The sequence below is a fragment of the Tauraco erythrolophus genome, chromosome 19, assembly GCF_009769465.1.
Source record: "Tauraco erythrolophus isolate bTauEry1 chromosome 19, bTauEry1.pri, whole genome shotgun sequence".
In the NCBI taxonomy this organism is placed as follows: Eukaryota; Metazoa; Chordata; class Aves; order Musophagiformes; family Musophagidae; genus Tauraco; species Tauraco erythrolophus.
The window spans coordinates 16,140,944-16,159,550 of record NC_141483.1 but is presented as its reverse complement, the minus strand read 5'-3'; the positions used below and the strand labels follow the sequence as shown (position 1 = coordinate 16,159,550).

General features: G+C 47.7%; 1 protein-coding gene across 2 annotated transcripts in view; it reads left to right on the top strand.

Moving 5' to 3' along the window:
• TTC28 (tetratricopeptide repeat domain 28) overlaps positions 1 to 18,491 on the top strand; it is a 156,944-nt gene extending 138,453 nt beyond the window's left edge. The window contains exons 14-23 of one of the 2 annotated variants that reach the window (XM_086623403.1): positions 2,136 to 2,280; positions 6,445 to 6,624; positions 7,027 to 7,747; positions 9,136 to 9,260; positions 10,288 to 10,519; positions 10,942 to 11,018; positions 13,081 to 13,104; positions 13,926 to 14,055; positions 15,140 to 15,247; positions 15,771 to 18,491. In XM_086623403.1, the coding sequence (XP_086479529.1) occupies positions 2,136 to 2,280; positions 6,445 to 6,624; positions 7,027 to 7,747; positions 9,136 to 9,260; positions 10,288 to 10,519; positions 10,942 to 11,018; positions 13,081 to 13,104; positions 13,926 to 14,055; positions 15,140 to 15,247; positions 15,771 to 17,395 (3,367 nt within the window). In that variant the 3' untranslated portion in view covers positions 17,396 to 18,491. The remainder of the gene's footprint in view (positions 1 to 2,135; positions 2,281 to 6,444; positions 6,625 to 7,026; positions 7,748 to 9,135; positions 9,261 to 10,287; positions 10,520 to 10,941; positions 11,019 to 13,080; positions 13,105 to 13,925; positions 14,056 to 15,139; positions 15,248 to 15,770) is intronic. The other variant, XM_086623402.1, reaches the window with a different exon arrangement.
• Positions 18,492 to 18,607: the final 116 nt, after the last annotated feature.

Below are 18,607 nucleotides of genomic sequence, written 5' to 3'. Positions count from 1 at the left end.
AAAGGCAGTGGGCTGGCCAGGGCTCCAGGTCTGCTCTGCCTGCTGCAAGAGATCTCTGCCCATCCTCCTGCTATGGAGTTTCTCACTCTCCTTTGTGTACACAAACACACAAGCAAGAAATGTGAAAGATTTATGATACTCCCTTGGTTTTGTTCTAATAAAAAGCAATCTGAGTGGTGAAGGAATAAATCTAGAGCTGCTTGGCTATGAAACCAAGATGAAGGAGGCTCTGCTGATTAGAGTAATTAAGCCTCTATTCCCTGCAATAAATCAGTGTGTTGAAATCGCGTAATACAGAAGGTGAGGCGGGCGCGTGCCACCTGCTGGCAAATAGCTCCTTCTTGGGAAGGTCGGGGCTGTTGTGCTCGGACTAAAGCTCCACATGCTCCATCGTTCCCAGATAAGCAGTGGGTATCCCTGCCCTTCTAGACTGCTGTATCAGGCAGGATATACTAGAGGTGTGTGCTTTGAGCACAGGGTTCAGGGCACTAGAAACGTGTGAGATTGGGAAAGCACAGGTTTTATTTCCTGATCTGATTTTAAGATCTGTGCTACGTAAAGTACTGAAACAACTGAGCGCTTCCAGGTGTGCTTGGCTCAGCTGCTGCCGCGAAGCCAGGCAGCGAACAGTGGTTTTGCTCTCCTTGTCTTTTCCTGCATGTTGGCTTCATCTGGTAGTATGAAGAGACACTGTGGCTATAGGGGTGTGTGTGTATATTTTCTATAGGTGCATGTATATATGCATATATGGGAATATAGATGCCTATAGCAAATATGCAATCAACTATTAATGTATCTCATTGATTAACTATCTGTTGGATGCTGAGTTTTATTTTGATTTCATGGATGTGCAAATACTTTCTGCTTTTGTTTCTTTTCTGTGTTGATAACCAAGAATTGATCCAGGCAAGAGGTAAAAATAAGGAACAGAGACAAGGCATTTCTTCTGAGTAAACATTCTTAAAAAGAAAAGGCACTGCAGACTAGCATCCTGATAAAGCATGAGAGTTTGGTCATGAATCACGAAACTGTAGCTGCTTTCCTGTTGTGTAAATTGCCAAAGGCACGTACAGCACTGGGAGGTGTCTGAGAGGCAAAACAACGCTGCACTTCATAGAGACCAAGAATGAAGGAAGGCTTTCTCTGCACAGCAGCATCCGAGCGTGATCTGGACTGGGATTTCGTGGAACCCTCCATCGAATGCATTTGGCATCTTGAGGACAACGAGGCATGTGTTGCCTCATGGGTGGCCTTTTATGCTTGAAATTGTTGTGCTCATTACTGGACAGCCCCACTGGTGACTGTGGTTACACTTCAGACCTTGCACTACCATTACTGTTCAATGTCTACTTCCCTCCCTGCCTTTTCTTTAAGGCCCACCTGTTAAAACTTTCTGGAAAGTTACCCTTCTCACATAAAATGGTTATTCATGGCACCAAGCCAAGGGTAACCTTTCTGGGGAGTACAGCTGCTGAATTAGTGAGACCAGAATGGGGCAACATCACTTCCCCAACAGGGCAATAACTTTTTGTAGCCATACCATCTCAGTCTCCTCGGAGTGATGGTGTTTGGTGGCTCGTGATGCCAGGAGAGCATGTGCAGAGTTCAGTCTAGGGGGGATGTCAGAAATGAGCTCCAGGTCAGCTCTCACCTCTGACTTCATGGAGCCATTCAGAGAAGTGAAAGCAAGTGCAGGTGTAATCTTCATGCCTTGTTGTTTGCCTGTTGTCATACTTCCTTTTGGTACCATACTAGATTAGTTGGTGCAAAATGCGAGTGCAAATCTTGCTGTGATTGTAGTCAGTTGTTCATGGGTCTCATGTTTGCCTGCGCACAACCACTATACGTGGGTGTGCAGTGAAAACTGTGAAGAGCACTTAAGGCACTTGAGTTTGTAGAGAAGCTCCATAGCAATGTAATACACTGTCTGCAACTGGTCCTCCCTGGCATTAATGTCGTTGTTCATTGTGGTGTGAAGCCGGATGGGAGAATGAAGCCCTGTCATGAAGCATCTTACAGAACAGAGTCCTCTGGGCGGACAGGGACTGGCTCATTGTCAGTGTTATGGAGTCAGGGCAACCTGTAGTGGACCTCAGATGTCTGCGACTAACCTCTCGCTTGCCTTTTGCCCGCAGGAGCTGTCAGAGCATGACCAGTCTGTTCAGCAGTACCGTGTCTCCTGTTAAGGATGGAACATCATCTCTTCAAAGGAGGCAGACTTCCTTCACCAAACCCCCGCTCCGTGCACTCTACGACTTACTGATAGGACCTATGGAAGGAGTAAGCCTTTGGCGCGGACGAATGTAGAGATTCACTTACCAAAATCCTCTGTCAAATGTGGGAAATCAAGAATAGGCAGCTTGGAGATCGTATCTGAAGCATGGTGGTTTCACTTGTCTTCCCGGATGGTGAGACTGGCTGTGTTTGGAGGTGGAAACGAGGGATGTCGCTGTTGGTACCACTTCGGCCATAACGCTTTTAATGAACCTAAGCAGGAAGCGTATCCTTAATTCACTGACACTAATTGGCAAATGCAGCAGCTCTGTCTAGGGACAAACAGGTCAGGGAGATGGTGGAAGCAGTAGTGGGAGCCCAGCAGCTTTACTGGCCCACCCGGTGCCTCTGGCTGCCGCGCAGTGCCGTGCTGGCAGCCGGCTGGAGCCAGATGGGCTGGGCTTTGCTCCTCTCCATCCCGGGCCGTGGTGCTTTTGCAAGGAGATGGGCATGCTCCCAGCAGGTGCCAGCAGCAGCGGGCGGGAGCTGCTGCTGGGGCTGGTCGGGCACTCGGCAGCCCGAGTGGTTCGCGGTCGGTGTCCCCGTGCTCAGCCCGTTCCGGGCCCTGCTCGGCACGTGGCGGTGCTGCACTGGGCGTCCCGTGCTGGCGGATCCAGAGCGAATGCAGAAGCGGAGGGAAGCGGCACGGTGCCCTGCGGCAGCCCCGGCTGGCCCGCGCGGGAGGCCGGGAGCAGCAGCACAGCCCCTGGTTTTAGTCTCGCGGAGCAGTGGCAGGATGAATTCGAAAGTCCTGCCTCTGTCCCGCGGTATCGCTGGCTGGAAGAAGTAAAGTCACTCAGTCCAGAATGAGTCTGCTCTCAATTTGTAGCCAGTTGAACAAACAGATGGAAACGTCGTTATTCTGCCATGTGAGAGGGAAAACCAGCTCTACCTTGAGTTACTTCAAAGGCTGTTTGGATGCTCTAATCTTGTCTGCAGAGGTCGCCTCTGTTGCAGAGGTGTAACCTTTGTGAGCCTGAGCCTGTGCTAGCTGTCAGCCTGCCATCCCACAGTCGTGCTGGGAATCTTGGAGAGGAGGGCCTTCTGCTCCAGAGGTGGCACACGCAGCCTCTTTGCAGAGTGAGGTCAGCCCTGCTCAGGGATCTCCTCTGTCGTTTTCTACGAGGTTCTTGAGAAAGCTTCACCTGGCAGTTTAATGCCTACTCGCCTCTTTCTAAGAAGATGCAGTTCAGGTCTTGTGTGTGGTGTGGCAGTCCCGTTGCAGTGGAAGCTTCCAGTTACAGCGACGGCAGCTGCAAGTGAGGGTCTCACCCAAGCCAGCAGTTAGCAGCTGGCGTAACCCTGCACGGCCATGCCGCCTGCCAGTGATGGACCAGAGGCTTTTTCCACCTTCGTGACAAATCAGCGGTGTAGCCGGCATCGTTGCTGTGAAGTAGAGCACACGTGTGCTGGTGCTTGGCAGTTCATGCTTTGCTCGTTTTTCTCACTGAAGAGATTCTTTTTTGTTAGAACACACCCTAAAATTAATTCTTGAAGTAATATGAAATGCAAGTGATCCTCATAGTTTTATTTCTGTTTCTGTAATGCATGTACAGCCACTACAAGGGAAAAAAATGTTAAACTCTAGGGGATTTTACATACAAATTAAAAATTCTGCTAGGCACATGACACTATGGCTCAGATGCTCTGATTGTATTGCTGAGAGCTAAAGCTCCTGGAGCAGTAAGTAAAATGGAGTATGTATTAAAAAAAACAAGTAAAAAAAAAATATTTCTGGAAAGAAACAACTGCCCTGGTGAGAAGCTGCTGCTTGTCAGCTCGGGCTGTGCGGAGCGAGGCCGGGCTGAGTGCAGCGGGTGGGTGCAGCCGCGGCGCACACGTGCCGGTTCCCCCGGCAGCGAGAGCCGGGGTCGCCTCCCTCGGTGCTGCCGGGGCTGTGAGCAGCGGGTCGGGACGGAGCGGAGCTGGTTTGCAGGATGGCTCCTGAGGCTGCCGTGTGTCAGCGACTGCCCTTCAGCTCCGTCTGCAGTCGGTGGGTGAGCTCCAGAGCTGTAAGGAGGACAGGAGAAACAGCAAGAGGTCAGCAACTATTTTTAACTCCTTTTAAATGAAAATTTTCTTATCCTTCAGCAGTTTTGTTCCCACTTCAAATGGCAAGAAGCCTTTAAAAGCACCTCACTGCCTCTCTTCAACTTTCTGCGTTTGACGTTCTCCCTCATAGCTGACCTGCTTTTTGGTATCTCTGACTCGCTCCAGACTCCCTTTGGAGGAGACTGCCCAGCTGATTTTTCTGTTTCTTTAGTGATGTTCATTCATCTTTGCTGCTGCCTGAGAACCAAAGCTTGAGACTGACTGCAGATTCCTGTTATTCTTTGATCAGTAGTGAGATGGGTCAGTGTATCACAAATTAATCGTTAGCTGTCAGTGCTGGCTGGAAGTCTGCTCCGGACAGACCCTGAGCGAGGTGGAGCGGAAGAATTGTGTGTTAGGACCAGGGTGTGTTTGTTTGAGCTCTAAATACAAAACTTGGCAGAGGTAGTAATATTCACCCTCAAAATGCACAGTATCCCTTTCTTTTCTGTTGCATTGTCTGGTTACCTGACATGTCTGCACTTCAGGATTTTCTGGCATTACTTCTTCACCCCTCTTGTTTCAGAAATCTGTGTTTCCATTAGTAGTTTTCCATTTCACAGTAGTAGTTCACTGTTGCAGCAAAAGAAAGAAGATTCTTCTCTCCCTGTTAAATGGGGACTCAACTGAAATGAGCGTGCTCTAAAGCAGGGATGTTAAAGGGAGTAATGTTTGATAAATAGCTGAAGAGAGGTAGAACACTGATGTTATTTCTTCCAAGAAGAACGTATTTAGCTAGCACCTCAGAGGTTTTGGTAATTATTATTTATGAAATGTAAGCCAAATGTTTGGAAAATATGCTTCCTTTACTGCTGTTCTGTTTGAAGCCCCAGAATTTGCATCAGGAAGAGGTAATGTTTGGAGGCATTGGAAGCTACTTCAGAAATCCACTTGGCATGGAGTCAGGCAATTTTGTCTTCCTTTGCTGAGCAGCTTGAGTAGCTGTTTTTCTCCTGTCAAAATAGGTGTTTGCTACATCTGATGGCAATTAAAATGGCTTAAAATTAAAATTCTCAAAAGAACTGAGAGTCTAGAGACAAGGATCTAGTCCTGCATACTAGATCCTTGTCTCCGTCCTGCAGTGAACACTGCAAAGTTAGCTTGCCTTTGGGAACATAAGCAGTCTGGACAGAAACAGAACTACACTAGTTGAACTGGTAATCTCCAAAACCATGTCAAGTTGAGGACTTGGTCTCGTCCAAGCTTGCGCTGAATGTTTTGTCTTCAAATGGATGGTTTATTTACTACACCAAGCTATGCTGCTACTCCAAGGTGTAGAATTGCTTAGAAAAATTGCTTGTTTTGCAGGAGAGTCCTTTAGACTTTTTTTAATGTGTGTGCTGCAAGTGTTTAAGCTGGAGCAAATTTCAGTGCTTTGAAGTTACTCTTTCCTGGGTGATAACTCATTGTTTTTACAATACACTAGATAAATAAGAGTGAAATTCCCACAGTTACATGGGATTAGGAGCAGTTGCCAATTTTCATGGCCAGCTGTGTGTTCCCTATTTATTAATCCCTCTGCTTCACTTCTCCATCCATAAGATACTTTCTTTTTAAGCCTGTTTGTGACTCTGGGCTGATTACAGTGTTGAGCTTCTTGAAGCACAGATCATGCACACAGTCTGTCTGTAGATCATTTGCTTTTATATAGGAAATTCCTGTTTTGAAATTCAGTATCAGAAAGAATATTCTCTTTCAAAGGATAAAGTGATAATAATACTGACAAAACGTGGGTGGTAGAGGTTAACAGAGGTTTTGCAGTGGAGCAGAAGGAGTTGCTGTACTGTGGTGAGGCCGGGTGTGATGACCGAGATCTGGGCAGCGTGTCAGCGAGCTCAAGGCTCTTTCATCTCAGTGGGGTTGTTTGTGTGCAGGTGAGCAACAGTCCAGCTGTACAGATGGGTCCAGTGCCAAGGTGCGTTCACCTGTCACCACAGCTGTGTTCACACGGAGCGTGATTCTGATATGGATATTTCCAAGCCTGACGTGGGGTCAGACTAGAGCCTGATGCTTGGAAAGCGCAGGTAGGGCACTGATGGAGGGAAAGGGCTGAACTGATTCTCTCTCTTTTCTTTTCAGGGTTTGATGCATTCCAGTGGGCCTGTTGGCCGCCACCGCCAGCTGATACTGGTTCTGGAGGGAGAACTGTACCTCATTCCTTTTGCTCTCCTGAAGGGCAGTTCCTCCAATGAGTACCTCTATGAGCGCTTCAGCCTCATTGCAGTGCCGTCCATCCAGTCGCTGAATCCCAGCTCCAAGGTCTGACATTGCCTTATGAAACCTCCTCTCCTAGAACCTCTGCTGTGGGGTGCAGGTTCTTACACATGGTAGAATAGCAGCAGTGAGTGAGGGATTACAAGCAGTCTTCCAGTAAGGTGTGAAGCTGGACCTTCTTTATGCTTTTAGCCCTGCTACAGCCTTCAAGTCTGTTGCTAAGTCTGTTGCTTTGTATCTGTTCACCAAGACGTGAGGATAGAAATCCTGACTCAAGTGGAGATATTCCTTGGAATAGTTAAATGGAAGAAACTAAAGAAACACAAAGTGGTTTTTTGTAATTGTGACAACCAGGCTTCTGTTTAGAGCCAGAGAGACAGGATATTTTATTACCAGCATCATAACAAACAGATATGTGAACTCCGTTTTCTTTCTCTTTCTCTCTAGTCCCATGCGAGGAAGAATACTCCTGCTTACTCCAGTTCTACCTCAATGGCAGCTGTCATAGGAAATCCCAAGCTCCCTTCAGCAGTTATGGATAGGTGGCTGTGGGGACCTATGCCCTCTGCAGAAGAGGAAGCATATATGGTATCTGAGTTACTTGGCTGCCAGCCCTTAGTTGGCAGTGCAGCAACAAAAGAGAGGGTCATGAGTGCCCTCACTCAGGCAGAATGTGTCCATTTTGCAACCCATGTCTCCTGGAAACTGGCTGCTTTGGTCCTGACACCCAACACTGACAGCAATCCAGCCAGCAGCAAGAGTTCTTTTGGGAACCCCTACACAATCCCAGAATCCCTTCGAATGCAGGATGATGCCAGTGATGTGGAGAGCATCTCAGACTGCCCTCCTCTTCAGGAGTTTCTGCTTACTGCAGCTGATGTCCTGGATCTGCGGCTTCCCGTCAAATTAGTGGTTCTTGGCTCTTACCAAGAATCCAACAGCAAAGTCACTGCTGATGGAGTCATTGGCTTGACAAGAGCATTCCTGGCTGCTGGGGCTCAGTGTGTCCTAGTGTCACTCTGGCCTGTTCCTGTGGCTGCTTCCAAAATGTTTGTGCATGCCTTCTATTCCTCCCTCTTAAACGGGATGAAAGCCAGCGCAGCCCTTGGAGAAGCGATGAAAACTGTGCAGAGCAGCAAGCAGTTCTCCCATCCATCCAACTGGGCAGGTAGGAAGAATCTGCTTTTTCACAAACAAGACGGGGTTTCTAGGAAGTGCTCTTATGCCAAATTGTTTGAGTTAAGCAAGGAGCAGCACTAGCAGGTAGCTGTGTGCTCTCCCACAATTCAGCCCCCATGTTTCAGATCCTGGTTCAGCTGAGAGTGAGTGAATGTCAGTGTCATGGAAAGCATCAGTATTTCACTGTGCATAGTTAAGTGGGTTATGAATTCAGTATAGTTTAAAGCAATTGTGAGGTGAACCGTGTTTCATCACAATGGTTTTATGACTGGGAAGAAATAATGTGCAATACAATAACACGTTCCCTGTGTTTGAAATCTATAGAGTAGAGTTTCCTGGGTACTTGGGATGGAGCTAGCTAGAGCAAATCTACAGAACCTTCTACTGAGAACGTAGTGAAACTCTAAAAAGGAGGCAAGAGTGGTACCTCTGGAAGTTGCAGCAGCAACCAGTAGCTGGGATTTCTGACATAAACCTTGTAGGGCCTCCTCCTTCGATCCTTTCAGGAGAAAGGTTTCCATTGCTTCCACTGGAGATTTCTCAGCAGTGTAAGCTCCAAGGTGGATTGCTGGTGCCTGCTCCCTTTCTATTAGGTGGATGAGTTGAGAATCAGAAAGATGAAGTCTTGGAATTCAATAGTGTTGTTACAGAATTATGTACAAGTAAGATTTTTCTGTCTCAAACAGAAAAGCATTTGAAAACAAAAAAGTGACTGCTTCCTAGGCAAAACAGAATGAGCATGGCCATGGGTGCTTGGCATCGCCACCAAGTAAAGACTTCCAGCTACTCAGGCTGTTTTAGTACTACCCCTTCCGTGGTATGTGAGTGAGTTCATTGCACGTAATCCCTGACTTCCACCTTTGACTCCTGGTGGTGAGTCTCGGATAGAGCACCAGAGTGAGGACGGTCAGCCACATACATGTCTGCAGTGGATAAGGGCCAGGAGAGCTCCTTGTGCTGACATTTGGAAAATCTGACGTTCACATGGTGCTTAAGGCAAGACAGGTTTTTGACCGAGACAGGGAAAACTCTGTTTTCTTAGTTCTGTTTCTGCAAGCACTGTTTAGCATCTATTGATTCTGCTGCTGTAGAGGAGACATGGAGCATAGTAGGACGAGTTTAGCTGCAATGAACAGGAAAACACTGATTTAATAGAGGAGGACAGTAAGAAGCATCTAGAAGCTTTCTGGAAGTTCATTCTATGGGACTGGGCCAGGAGCGGGCAGCTGCTCTGGGAACAGAGTGTCACACTGCAGGGCGCAGTAAACCATCGCTGCATTAGTCTGAGAGGGCAGAGGATATCTCCTTCTCTCCTTCTGTTCTGAACGTTTTCTGTAACGAAAGGAGGTTGAGCGTCTCGTGTTCTGAATCCTGCAGGCTTCATGCTTATTGGGAGTGACATGAAGCTGAACAGCCCTTCTTCGCTAGTAGGACAGGCCCTGACTGAGATTCTGCAGCACCCTGAAAGGGCACGGGATGCTCTGCGTGTCCTACTACATCTGGTAAGAGAAAAGGAACGCTGCCGCAGCCGGCACGCACGGGGCGGGCCATGGCACCCCACGTGGTTGTGAGATCGTGTTACCTGGGGGTAACACCTGTATGCATCCGTGAATGATGGACGGGAAGTGTAGTCTCTTGTGAAAACTCTGGGTTAGTGTGAAGAGACTGGGACACCTGATGGAATGCCCAGAGCAAAAAGAGGCAAAGTAAGCGAAGCCTTCCGTTGTATTGTGACAAAATCCTCCCCGTACGCATGTGGTTTGCTTGAGCTGTTGAATTGGGTCTCTGCTTCAAAAATGATACAATCATTGGGGTTAATCGTTTCTGCAAGAAAACAGCCGTGAATGTTGCCGCCGTGGAGACGCAGAGCGCAGTGACGGCTGTCTCCGTGTATACTTGGAAGATAAGAGGCACTTTTGTCCCCATATGTGCCAGTAGCCTCTTGTGGGGTGCAGCAGGACTGAGGCCAGACTGCCACATGTCTAGAATAATCCCTCCTGACTTTTAATACTTTTCTTTCCAATATGTCTTCTGTGGTCCCACAGGAATGTGGAATATCCATAGGATGATGGAAATCTGTGAATATTGCTAGTCATCCCAGTTGCTGGGTTTTGTGGCCACACATCTCATCTCTCTTTACTGTTTACCATATAGCTGCAGACTCTTGCCTGGTAATGAGCAGTGTATGTGAGAGACTGGAACCTGAACGTGAGTTGTCTTTTGGGGAGAAATGCAGCTGTCAGGCTTATAGGAAACTATGACAATCAAACCAGTACTTAGTTTCCTGTGGCATTACTTTCCCCAGCATCCCAGAGAATATTGACATCACAGTGATTTTGCAGCTGTGAGTGCCGAGTTACTGGAGCCTCTGTTTTCAATGGCACTAACATCCTTTTTGTGTAAGATGGGACAGGTTCAGCGTCTGGTTTGCTGTCTCTCAGCCTGCTCTTCCTGCCTCTCCACTGGGTAAGAAGAGGCAGTTAGTAAAAATCTCTTATAAAAAAACCTAATGCTCTATTTTCCTCAAAGGTGGAGAAATCACTGCAGCGAATCCAGAACGGGCAGCACAACTCCATGTATACCTCCCAGCAAAGTGTGGAGAATAAAGTTGGTGGCATTCCAGGCTGGCAGGCACTACTCACTGCAGTAGGATTTCGGCTGGACCCTCCAGCCAGTGGCCTCCCGGCAGCAGTGTTCTTCCCAACCTCTGACCCTGGTGACCGGCTACAGCAGTGCAGCACCACCATACAGTCCCTCCTTGGTAAGAAACAGGCCAGCTGTGGGCTCTGTCCTCATCTGTCCCAGCAGGCCTTTCTTTGATGCAAGTCTGTAAAATTGTGATATTTTACATCAATTAAATAAAAGTATTTCACAGGGTAGAGGTTCTAGAAGTAAACGTTTACTGAAAATTTTGTCATAGATGGGAATCATTTACTACTGGGTCCAGTATCTGAGAAGCATGAAGACTCTTCCTTTCTCCCAGCTCTCAATCATAAAATGTGTAATCTGATGCAAAGTGGGAAAACCTGCTTTCTGGAAATTGCTGCTGCTTCCAGGATCATTCAGTGATGTGAGGGAGAGGTTTTAGGAATTAGTGGAGTTGGTGTTCTGTTCGGGTTGTTGCATTTCTAGCAGTCAAGAAACAGATACTGAACAATCCCTGTTTCTGTTGATGTTTTTCAGGTTTGCCTAACCCTGCACTTCAGGCACTTTGTAAACTTATTACAGCTTCAGAAACAGGAGAACAGCTTATCAACAGGGTGAGTTGGGAGGTTTTCCTCCAGTACCAGTTTCCAAATGGTTCTTCCCAGGTCAGTAAATTCAGAAATGCACAGAGTGCTTTATGCCCTGGTTTATCAACCCAGAGCTTGCTAGGAGACTTCAGGGTTGAAGTTCTAAACTTGCGTGTTTGTGTGAATGAAGGTGTGTGTCCTGAAGAGAAAAATGCAGCTATGTTACTGGGCTGCATGGCATCTGATCTCCCTGTTCAGCCACAGAAGCGAAAACATGATACCTACTGCAGTGAGGGGGAAGCAGAACACGGGGAGTAGTTGCTATTTGGCCGTCCTGTCTAGGGCCAATGTTGGCTGTTCTTTGTCCACTGTAATTACCAAAGTTACAGTTGACTTTGGTCTGTCAGAGAACTTACTGGGCCTGTACTTCTCCTGGTGTGTGCGCTTAAAGAATTCACAGTCTTTAAGAGAACGGCAGTGCCACCTGTGGCTATGGGACTCCCCTGTGCCCCCCCAGTCTCCTTCACATGCCTCCCTCTCCCCAGTCTTTCCAGCATGCCTAACCTAACCTTTGGCTGTGCCACCAGCCTGACTGGCTTTCCGTTACATGTTTCTTACAGTGCTGGTTGCTCCTCTAATGAGGTTTATCTTGATCGTTTGCCTGCTTTAGTAAATGAGCACGCTGCACATAATGAATGGGCCTATAGCTCGCTTTCTTTTTCCCTTTCCCCATGCAGTAGTGTTCTAGGGACGTACCGTGGTGGGTGGCTGGGATTATCTCTGCATAGCTTCGGAGGGCTCCCCTTCATTCTGTTGAGTGTCTTTGCACAAAATGCAAAATAACAGCCCCAGCTTTGCTGTTGCCCACTAAGAAGCCGCTTTGTCCATTGGACTGAGTCTGCTTCAAGGAAAGGGTTTCTCGTTATCATCTACAGTAGCGCACGAGATATTTTTAATGGCTTGTCCTTTGTGGCATTTTGCTCTCTTGCCTTGGCTCTTTCGTCAGTGCCTGAGGCTTCTGTGACTGAATAGCAGGGTTATTTTTTCCTCGTGGCCACCGAAGGGAGGCCCAGAGTAGAACGGATGTGATGAGTAGAAGACAAGATTCTGGTAGATCCGAACGTGCTACCGTGTCCATGAGATTACTTCATGATTGCCTTCTTGCCTCAGATAATTAAGTCACTCAAGGAAAAACATTCAGGTGGCTGTACACAACTAACAAAAGACACACTCACCATTCCCTCAGCTGCCCCGCGCAATAAATACTGGCAGGGATATTGCGTTGTTTTTGCGAATCTTCTGTAGCCCAGACCCCGGGCAGAATTTCCTTTGCACAGGAGTCTGTCCAGTTACAAGTTAGGGCTTTTCAGCTTAGCTCTCCCTTCCTCTGCGGTTACTTGCTTTTTTCCCCTCCTTCCTCCGAGCAGTTCAGATAGTGAGGAGCTACAGCTCTGCCTGTCCCAACGGAGAAAAGACCGTTCAAAACTGAAGCGGAATGACTGACAGGTCAGGCAGTGGCTGCTGCCTGCTGTCTTTCCCCTGTGGATGATAGGTGTCACAAGGGAGCAGGTGCTCTGGGCATCAGTGAAGCAACAAGGCAAGGAGCCCAATCTTTTGCTCTGGGTAGGAGATGCTTATTTTTCGTGCAAAACAGAAAGCAGGAACCGCAAAAGAGAGAACTTCAGTACTACCGCGTGTGCAAGGAAAAGTTAGGGGTTGCTGACTGCCTTAAGTGCCAGTAACATATCTCGGAGAAAACAAGAGAAGCACTTGTTCTGTGTTCAGCCTTCTGCTGGAATGTGGGTTGGCCTGAGTGTCTGCCTGCCGAGTGTCCAAGTTGGTTGTAATGAGCTGGGCACTCCCAGATTCCAGCTGCCTATTCTCACACTGTCGGGCTCTGGATTCACAGCTCAAGCCGTTTCCCTTCCTCCCTTCCTTGTCTGGACAGAGCATCTTGCAGTCAGGGTGCTGGTTTGCGTGTGGATGTGTCACTGCAGGGTTCCCTGTCGCAGGCATTTAGTAGCACAGAATAACCCGTGTTCTTTCTTTTTCTTCTCTCTTCTCCTTTCTTGTTACCTGCTGCCCGAAGGCTGTTAAAAATATGGTGGGAATGGTGAGTATTACGTGCACTGGGGAATGACACTGCTGTGCAGGAAGAAATGCCTTGGTCGCTGCAGACCCATTTCCCTGCACAGCAGAGTGTCTTCAAGCCGCTTTCAGGCCTGGAATTTGCTCCATTGTGCTACTGTGGAAAAAAGACTGTGTAGGCTTTTGTGATTTGTCAGAGATGGGTGGTCCTGAGGTTAGCTGATCCCTGATTAATGACTTTCCATCCTTCCTGCCCTGGCTGTGGTTTTGAATTACATGGGGTCCTGGCACCTCAATTTGTGTCAGATCTTCATGAACACACTGTTTTCCTCTACTTTACTCCTCCTGTCCCTTGGGCACAGTTGAGAAACTTCTTTCCGTGAGGCCATAGAGGCATTAGGAAAGTCTTCCGTGGTTTCATATGAGTTTTTCTGCCCAGGTAAATGCTGAGAACGAGTTTCTTGGGATTTGCGTAAGGAGTATGGCTCAGTCATGGAATGGGCTGTAGTATGTTTCTGTCAGCAGCCTCAGAGTATCTCTTTTCTCTCACTTCACAGATTTTCCTGCTGTGCTTGTTTCTTGCTCAGTTTCCACTGGCCACCCCCCCCACCCCTCAGCCCTGCTCTGTCCCAGCCTTTGCTGCTGTTCAGGTTTGTCCGTTGCTGCTGTCCCTGGACTGTCCCTCTGCCCAGACCTTTTCATCTCACTGTTCCGTTCCGGAGCAGCAGCTGAGTGTGTGGGTGTGCAGGGAGAGGGGTACTCGCAGCGCATTTCTTAGCCGTGACTGTCGGAAGAGCAGCGATGTGATTTTTAAGGAATGGCTAATGTTTGTATTGTTGTCTTCAGCTGCATCAAGTCCTGGTTCAACTTCAGGCAGGCGAGAAGGAGCAAGATTTTTCCTCTGCACCAATCCAGGTTTCCATCAGCGTCCAACTCTGGAGGCTGCCTGGCTGTCATGAGTTTCTGGCAGCTCTAGGTAGGAAAAGACTTCTTTCCATTGTCTTTCTAAAACTATTGCTGGTGTCTCATATGGTGGCCTGAAGTAGTGACAAGACTCACAGCTTTGGATTTGTCTGTCTCTGGATGTGATCCCTGACTGCTCAGCATGTCTTTGCCAGCCCCACGCGCAGAGCTCTGTCGCTCGCTGGTTAGCCCGTGGTAAGGTGCGTTTTTCTCTCGTGCACCAAAACATCTCCTGAGTCAGCAGAACATGGATTTCAGGTTGATGCTATCAAATGGGTTTAACCTCGGGTTTTATTTCAGGATCCTGTTCCCCTCTTGTTCATAATACATACTTCTGAGTTTGCTTCTGGCCTTCTACCTGAAGTGAACCCATTGTTCCTTTGGCAGGGAAACCTGTGCACTGGGCAAGGGTAGGACATACCAGGGTGATAGTATGTACCAGGGTCTACATCCTGCAGAAAAGACAGATAAGAACTAAATATCAAACTAGATTTTATTCCGGCTTGGGCCTTGCTTAAAGTTAGTAAAAGGACATTGCAGGGAAGAGGCAATGCTGCAAAAAGAAGCATCCAAGAAGGCTGCTTGAGGAGCTTGTAAAAGCCAGGCATTGTTTCTCACACACAGTCATGCCTCCTGCAGCCCAGCCCACATCTGCTAAGTTCCAAGGTCTGTGCTCTTCTTCAGACCCACTTCTATGAGAAAACTTTGGATTAATGATGAATGGTAGGGGCATGTGGGACACTGTCCCTGGGGTGTGTTTAGTGTATCATTGCCTGACAATTCCAAATGATTCGCAACTAAAAAAGCACTGACCAGTGGATTTTGTCTGTCAGTTTGGGCAGGAGTGATTTGTTCGTATGTGTGTGTTCACAGTCCAGCACCATAAGGTCCCCAGCACCAGCCTTTAGCAGAAGGCATGCTAAATAGTAATAAAAACAAACCAGCAAACTGCACGTTGTAGGCGAAGGGTCGTCGTTCCAGGACACTGCAGGACCTCGTATCTTTTGATGCAGTTTGTGTCGTAAATGAGATCGCACTTGTGTGAGACATCGAGTCTTTCTGTGACCTTTAATTTTCTGCTCCATGTTCCACTGCAGGTTTTGACCTTTGTGAAGTTGGCCAAGAGGAGGTGATTCTGAAGACTGGGAAACAAGCTAATAGGAGGACCATGCACTTTGCTTTACAATCCTTGCTGGCACTTTTTGGTAAAGCTACTGATAGTAGTTTTTGCTCCTGTATCATCTGACAGTTTGATCAGAATGGCTTCTGCTGAAGTCTCACTCTCTTGCCTTTTGCAGAGATCATGCATACGATATCACACACACATCATACAGACTATACATCATACAACAGGTGCAGCAAATCTTATTTTAATATGGGAAATAAACACTAAGACTTGGCTGAGGCCAAAGCTGGGAATAGAGTCCAGCAACTGAAGGATGTATAACCCGTCCTTGGGTTTGAGAAATAAAGTGATAATGAGTTGACAAGTTCCACTTAGGATACCTGGACTGAGGTTCCTGCCTGTGCATTTCCTGGGCTGTGCACGGGATTTTTTCTCACCTAAGTAGTAGTTGGGTGTTTCGAAGTAGCATAGAGTCTGAGTGCAGGTTTTGTAGTGTTTCCCCTTAATTCTGATAAGAACATTAGCTGGTTTTGTTTGATTTTACTGTGTATCTAGGGGCATGTTTGTACATACTTGTTGTTTGTTTTTTTTTTCTTTTTTAGATTCTACAGAGCTGCCTAAGCGCCTTAGCCTGGACAGTTCCTCATCGCTAGAGTCACTGGCTTCTGCTCAGTCTATTTCCAACCCTGTACCCCAGTATCAAAACCCTCCATTCTCTCCTACTTGTCCAGACAGCATTGCATCAGATGCCATTTCCGTGTATAGCCTGAGCTCTATTGCTTCTTCCATGAGTTTTGTTTCCAAGCCAGAGAGCATGCCAGATGCTGTGGGACACAGAGGACGCCAGGACTATGAGAGACCCAAGAACATCTATCCACATAGGTCTGCAGTACAGAGTCAGTTGTCACCACAAACCAGCACTGTAGCCAGCAAAGATGAGGAAGAGTATGAAGGTTTTTCTATAATCAGCAATGAGCCTTTGGCCAGTTACCAAGAAAACATAAAACCAGGATTTTCCCCTGATCACAAACAGCCTAAAACTGGTCAGACTGGAAGCATTAAAGAGTCTGTCAACTCCAAAGGGAGCATAAGTACCCCAAATTCTCCTGTTAAAATGACTCTTATTCCCAGTCCAAATTCACCTTTCCAAAAAGTTGGAAAACTTGCAAGTTCTGATACTGGGGAATCTGACCAGTCTAGTACTGAGACTGACAGCACTGTCAAATCCCAGGAGGATGGTAATCCAAAGCTTGATCCGCAAGAGTTAGCCCAAAAAATTCTGGAGGAAACTCAGAGTCACCTCATTGCTGTTGAACGTCTTCAGAGAAGCAGCAGCCAAATAAGCAAGAGCAACAATTCAGGTGATGGGGCTTCCACCCCAGCAGGTGTGTCTGCATTCAGATCTTCAGAGACCAGTGCGTTCAGTCGGCCAGTCAGCTCTAGTCAGAAGAATCAGTCTTCACCTCTTGCAATTAAACCAAAGCCTCCCACAAGGAGTTCATCCCTTCAGAAAGTGAGTTCTGGCTATAATAGCCCCACAACATCGGAGATGTCAAACAGAGAAGGCACAGGCCAATACAGTGGGCAGCCGTCTCCAGGTTGTGATTCACACGGGTCCGTAACTGAGCAGCCTCACTTCAAACTCAAGTACCCCAGCTCTCCCTACAGTGCTCATATTTCTAAGTCACCCAGAAATATCTCTCCAAGCTCAGGGCATCAGTCTCCTGGTGGCAGCACACCGTCTCCTGCTCTTTCTTACTCCTCAGCTGGTTCTGCTCGCTCAAGTCCCGCTGACGCCCCAGACATAGACCGACTGAAAATGGCTGCCATTGATGAAAAAGTGCAGGCAATTCACAACCTAAAGATGTTCTGGCAGAGCACTCCACAGCACTCCACTGGCCCAATAAAGATTCTCCGAGGAGCTCCTGGAACAATGACTTCTAAGAAAGATGTCCTCAGCTTGCTCAATTTATCTCCACGGCACAGCAAAGAAGAATGCGCAGATAAGCTGGAACTGAAGGAACTGTCTCTTGAGCAACACCTTGCTTCTCCACAAAAGAACCCTCCAAATGGACACAGGCGCCCTGAAACTACAAACGCAGTGACATCCACTCACTCTCCACCTTCCAGTAGCACTCCAGGAGCTGCACGCCCCTTGAGGCTGCCCTCCGGGAACGGTTATAAATTTTTGTCACCGGGAAGATTTTTTCCTTCCTCCAAATGTTGAAATGTCTTGAGTACCAGCTGATGACTTAAAACCTTGTACAAGTGTTCGCGTCTGCCCGCTTGCTGTATCAGCACAGAACCATTACCTAAGAAGCCGTGGTCATGCCCACAGCAGGCAGTGCACGGGACGTGACGGATCGGCCCCGTCTGTCCCCGTGCAGGACCACGGCCTGACACACATGGGTTTTCGTTTCCCTTATCAGGACCTTGGCCAGACTCACGTGATAACAGGTTCTATGTAGCGTTCAGTATTTGCAGCAGCAGGTCCAATGCCTCTAGTCTGTTCATCAAGTACGAGCTTTTAAGCCACCTACTTGTATTTCCTAACCCAACAGGAGGTTTCACAGCTGGCTTTTTGTACAGAAATTACACGTATCAGGGATTGGAGAGGGAAGTGAGCAGAGGCAGAACTTTCATGTGTACCACAAGCAGGTATGCACAAGTTCCTGCCTGGAGAAGTACAAGCCATTTATTTGGTTGCTTTCAAAGGCTGACAGGAGAGGACAAGGTAACATATCTCTAGGTAATCTCTGCCAAGTTAGCCCAACACAAGAAATTGCTGGCAATAAAACTCCGTAGCAGCATGATACTGGCAGTTCTTTTGCAACTTTCAGAGGCTGTTGAAACAAAGTCAAGAGGACAGAGCTGCCCCATTCTAAAACCTGTGTCTCGGGTAACTCTTCTCTGGGGGAAACCTTTCAGGTGATATTTTGCTGGTAGGTCTACTCAAAAAGAGTGTTTGGGGCATAACGCTCAAGGTGAGCCTCAGTGTGAGGCTGAGGGACGAGTTCTGATTTTAATGAATGCTCTGGTCTTTCTGCAACACAGTGTTAGGAAGGTGAAATTTTCATCTTGGCAAGTGTTTGCCAGCACAAGGTGTCTTCTCTCTGCTAAGCGTGCGCAGAAAAGGGTTACAGACACTGAAGCTCAGAACGTTGTTTTACAGTTCCACAGTAAGCAGGAGTGGGACATCAGTGTATGTGATTTAGAAATCACCTGACCAACTAAATCCTTCACTGATCCTGCTAAATCATTCACCATAGCTCATGTGGGTAAGTCTGCACACCTCTCCCCTGCTGTGGAAGCAGGTTTCCTTTGGAGCAGTCTAAGCAGATGCCGGTGCAGTCAGAGACGCACAGGAGACACGAGCAGAGTGGCTGTGCGCAGAACCCGGGTGCTCTCTGATCCGCGGAGAAGAGAGAACCAAGAACAC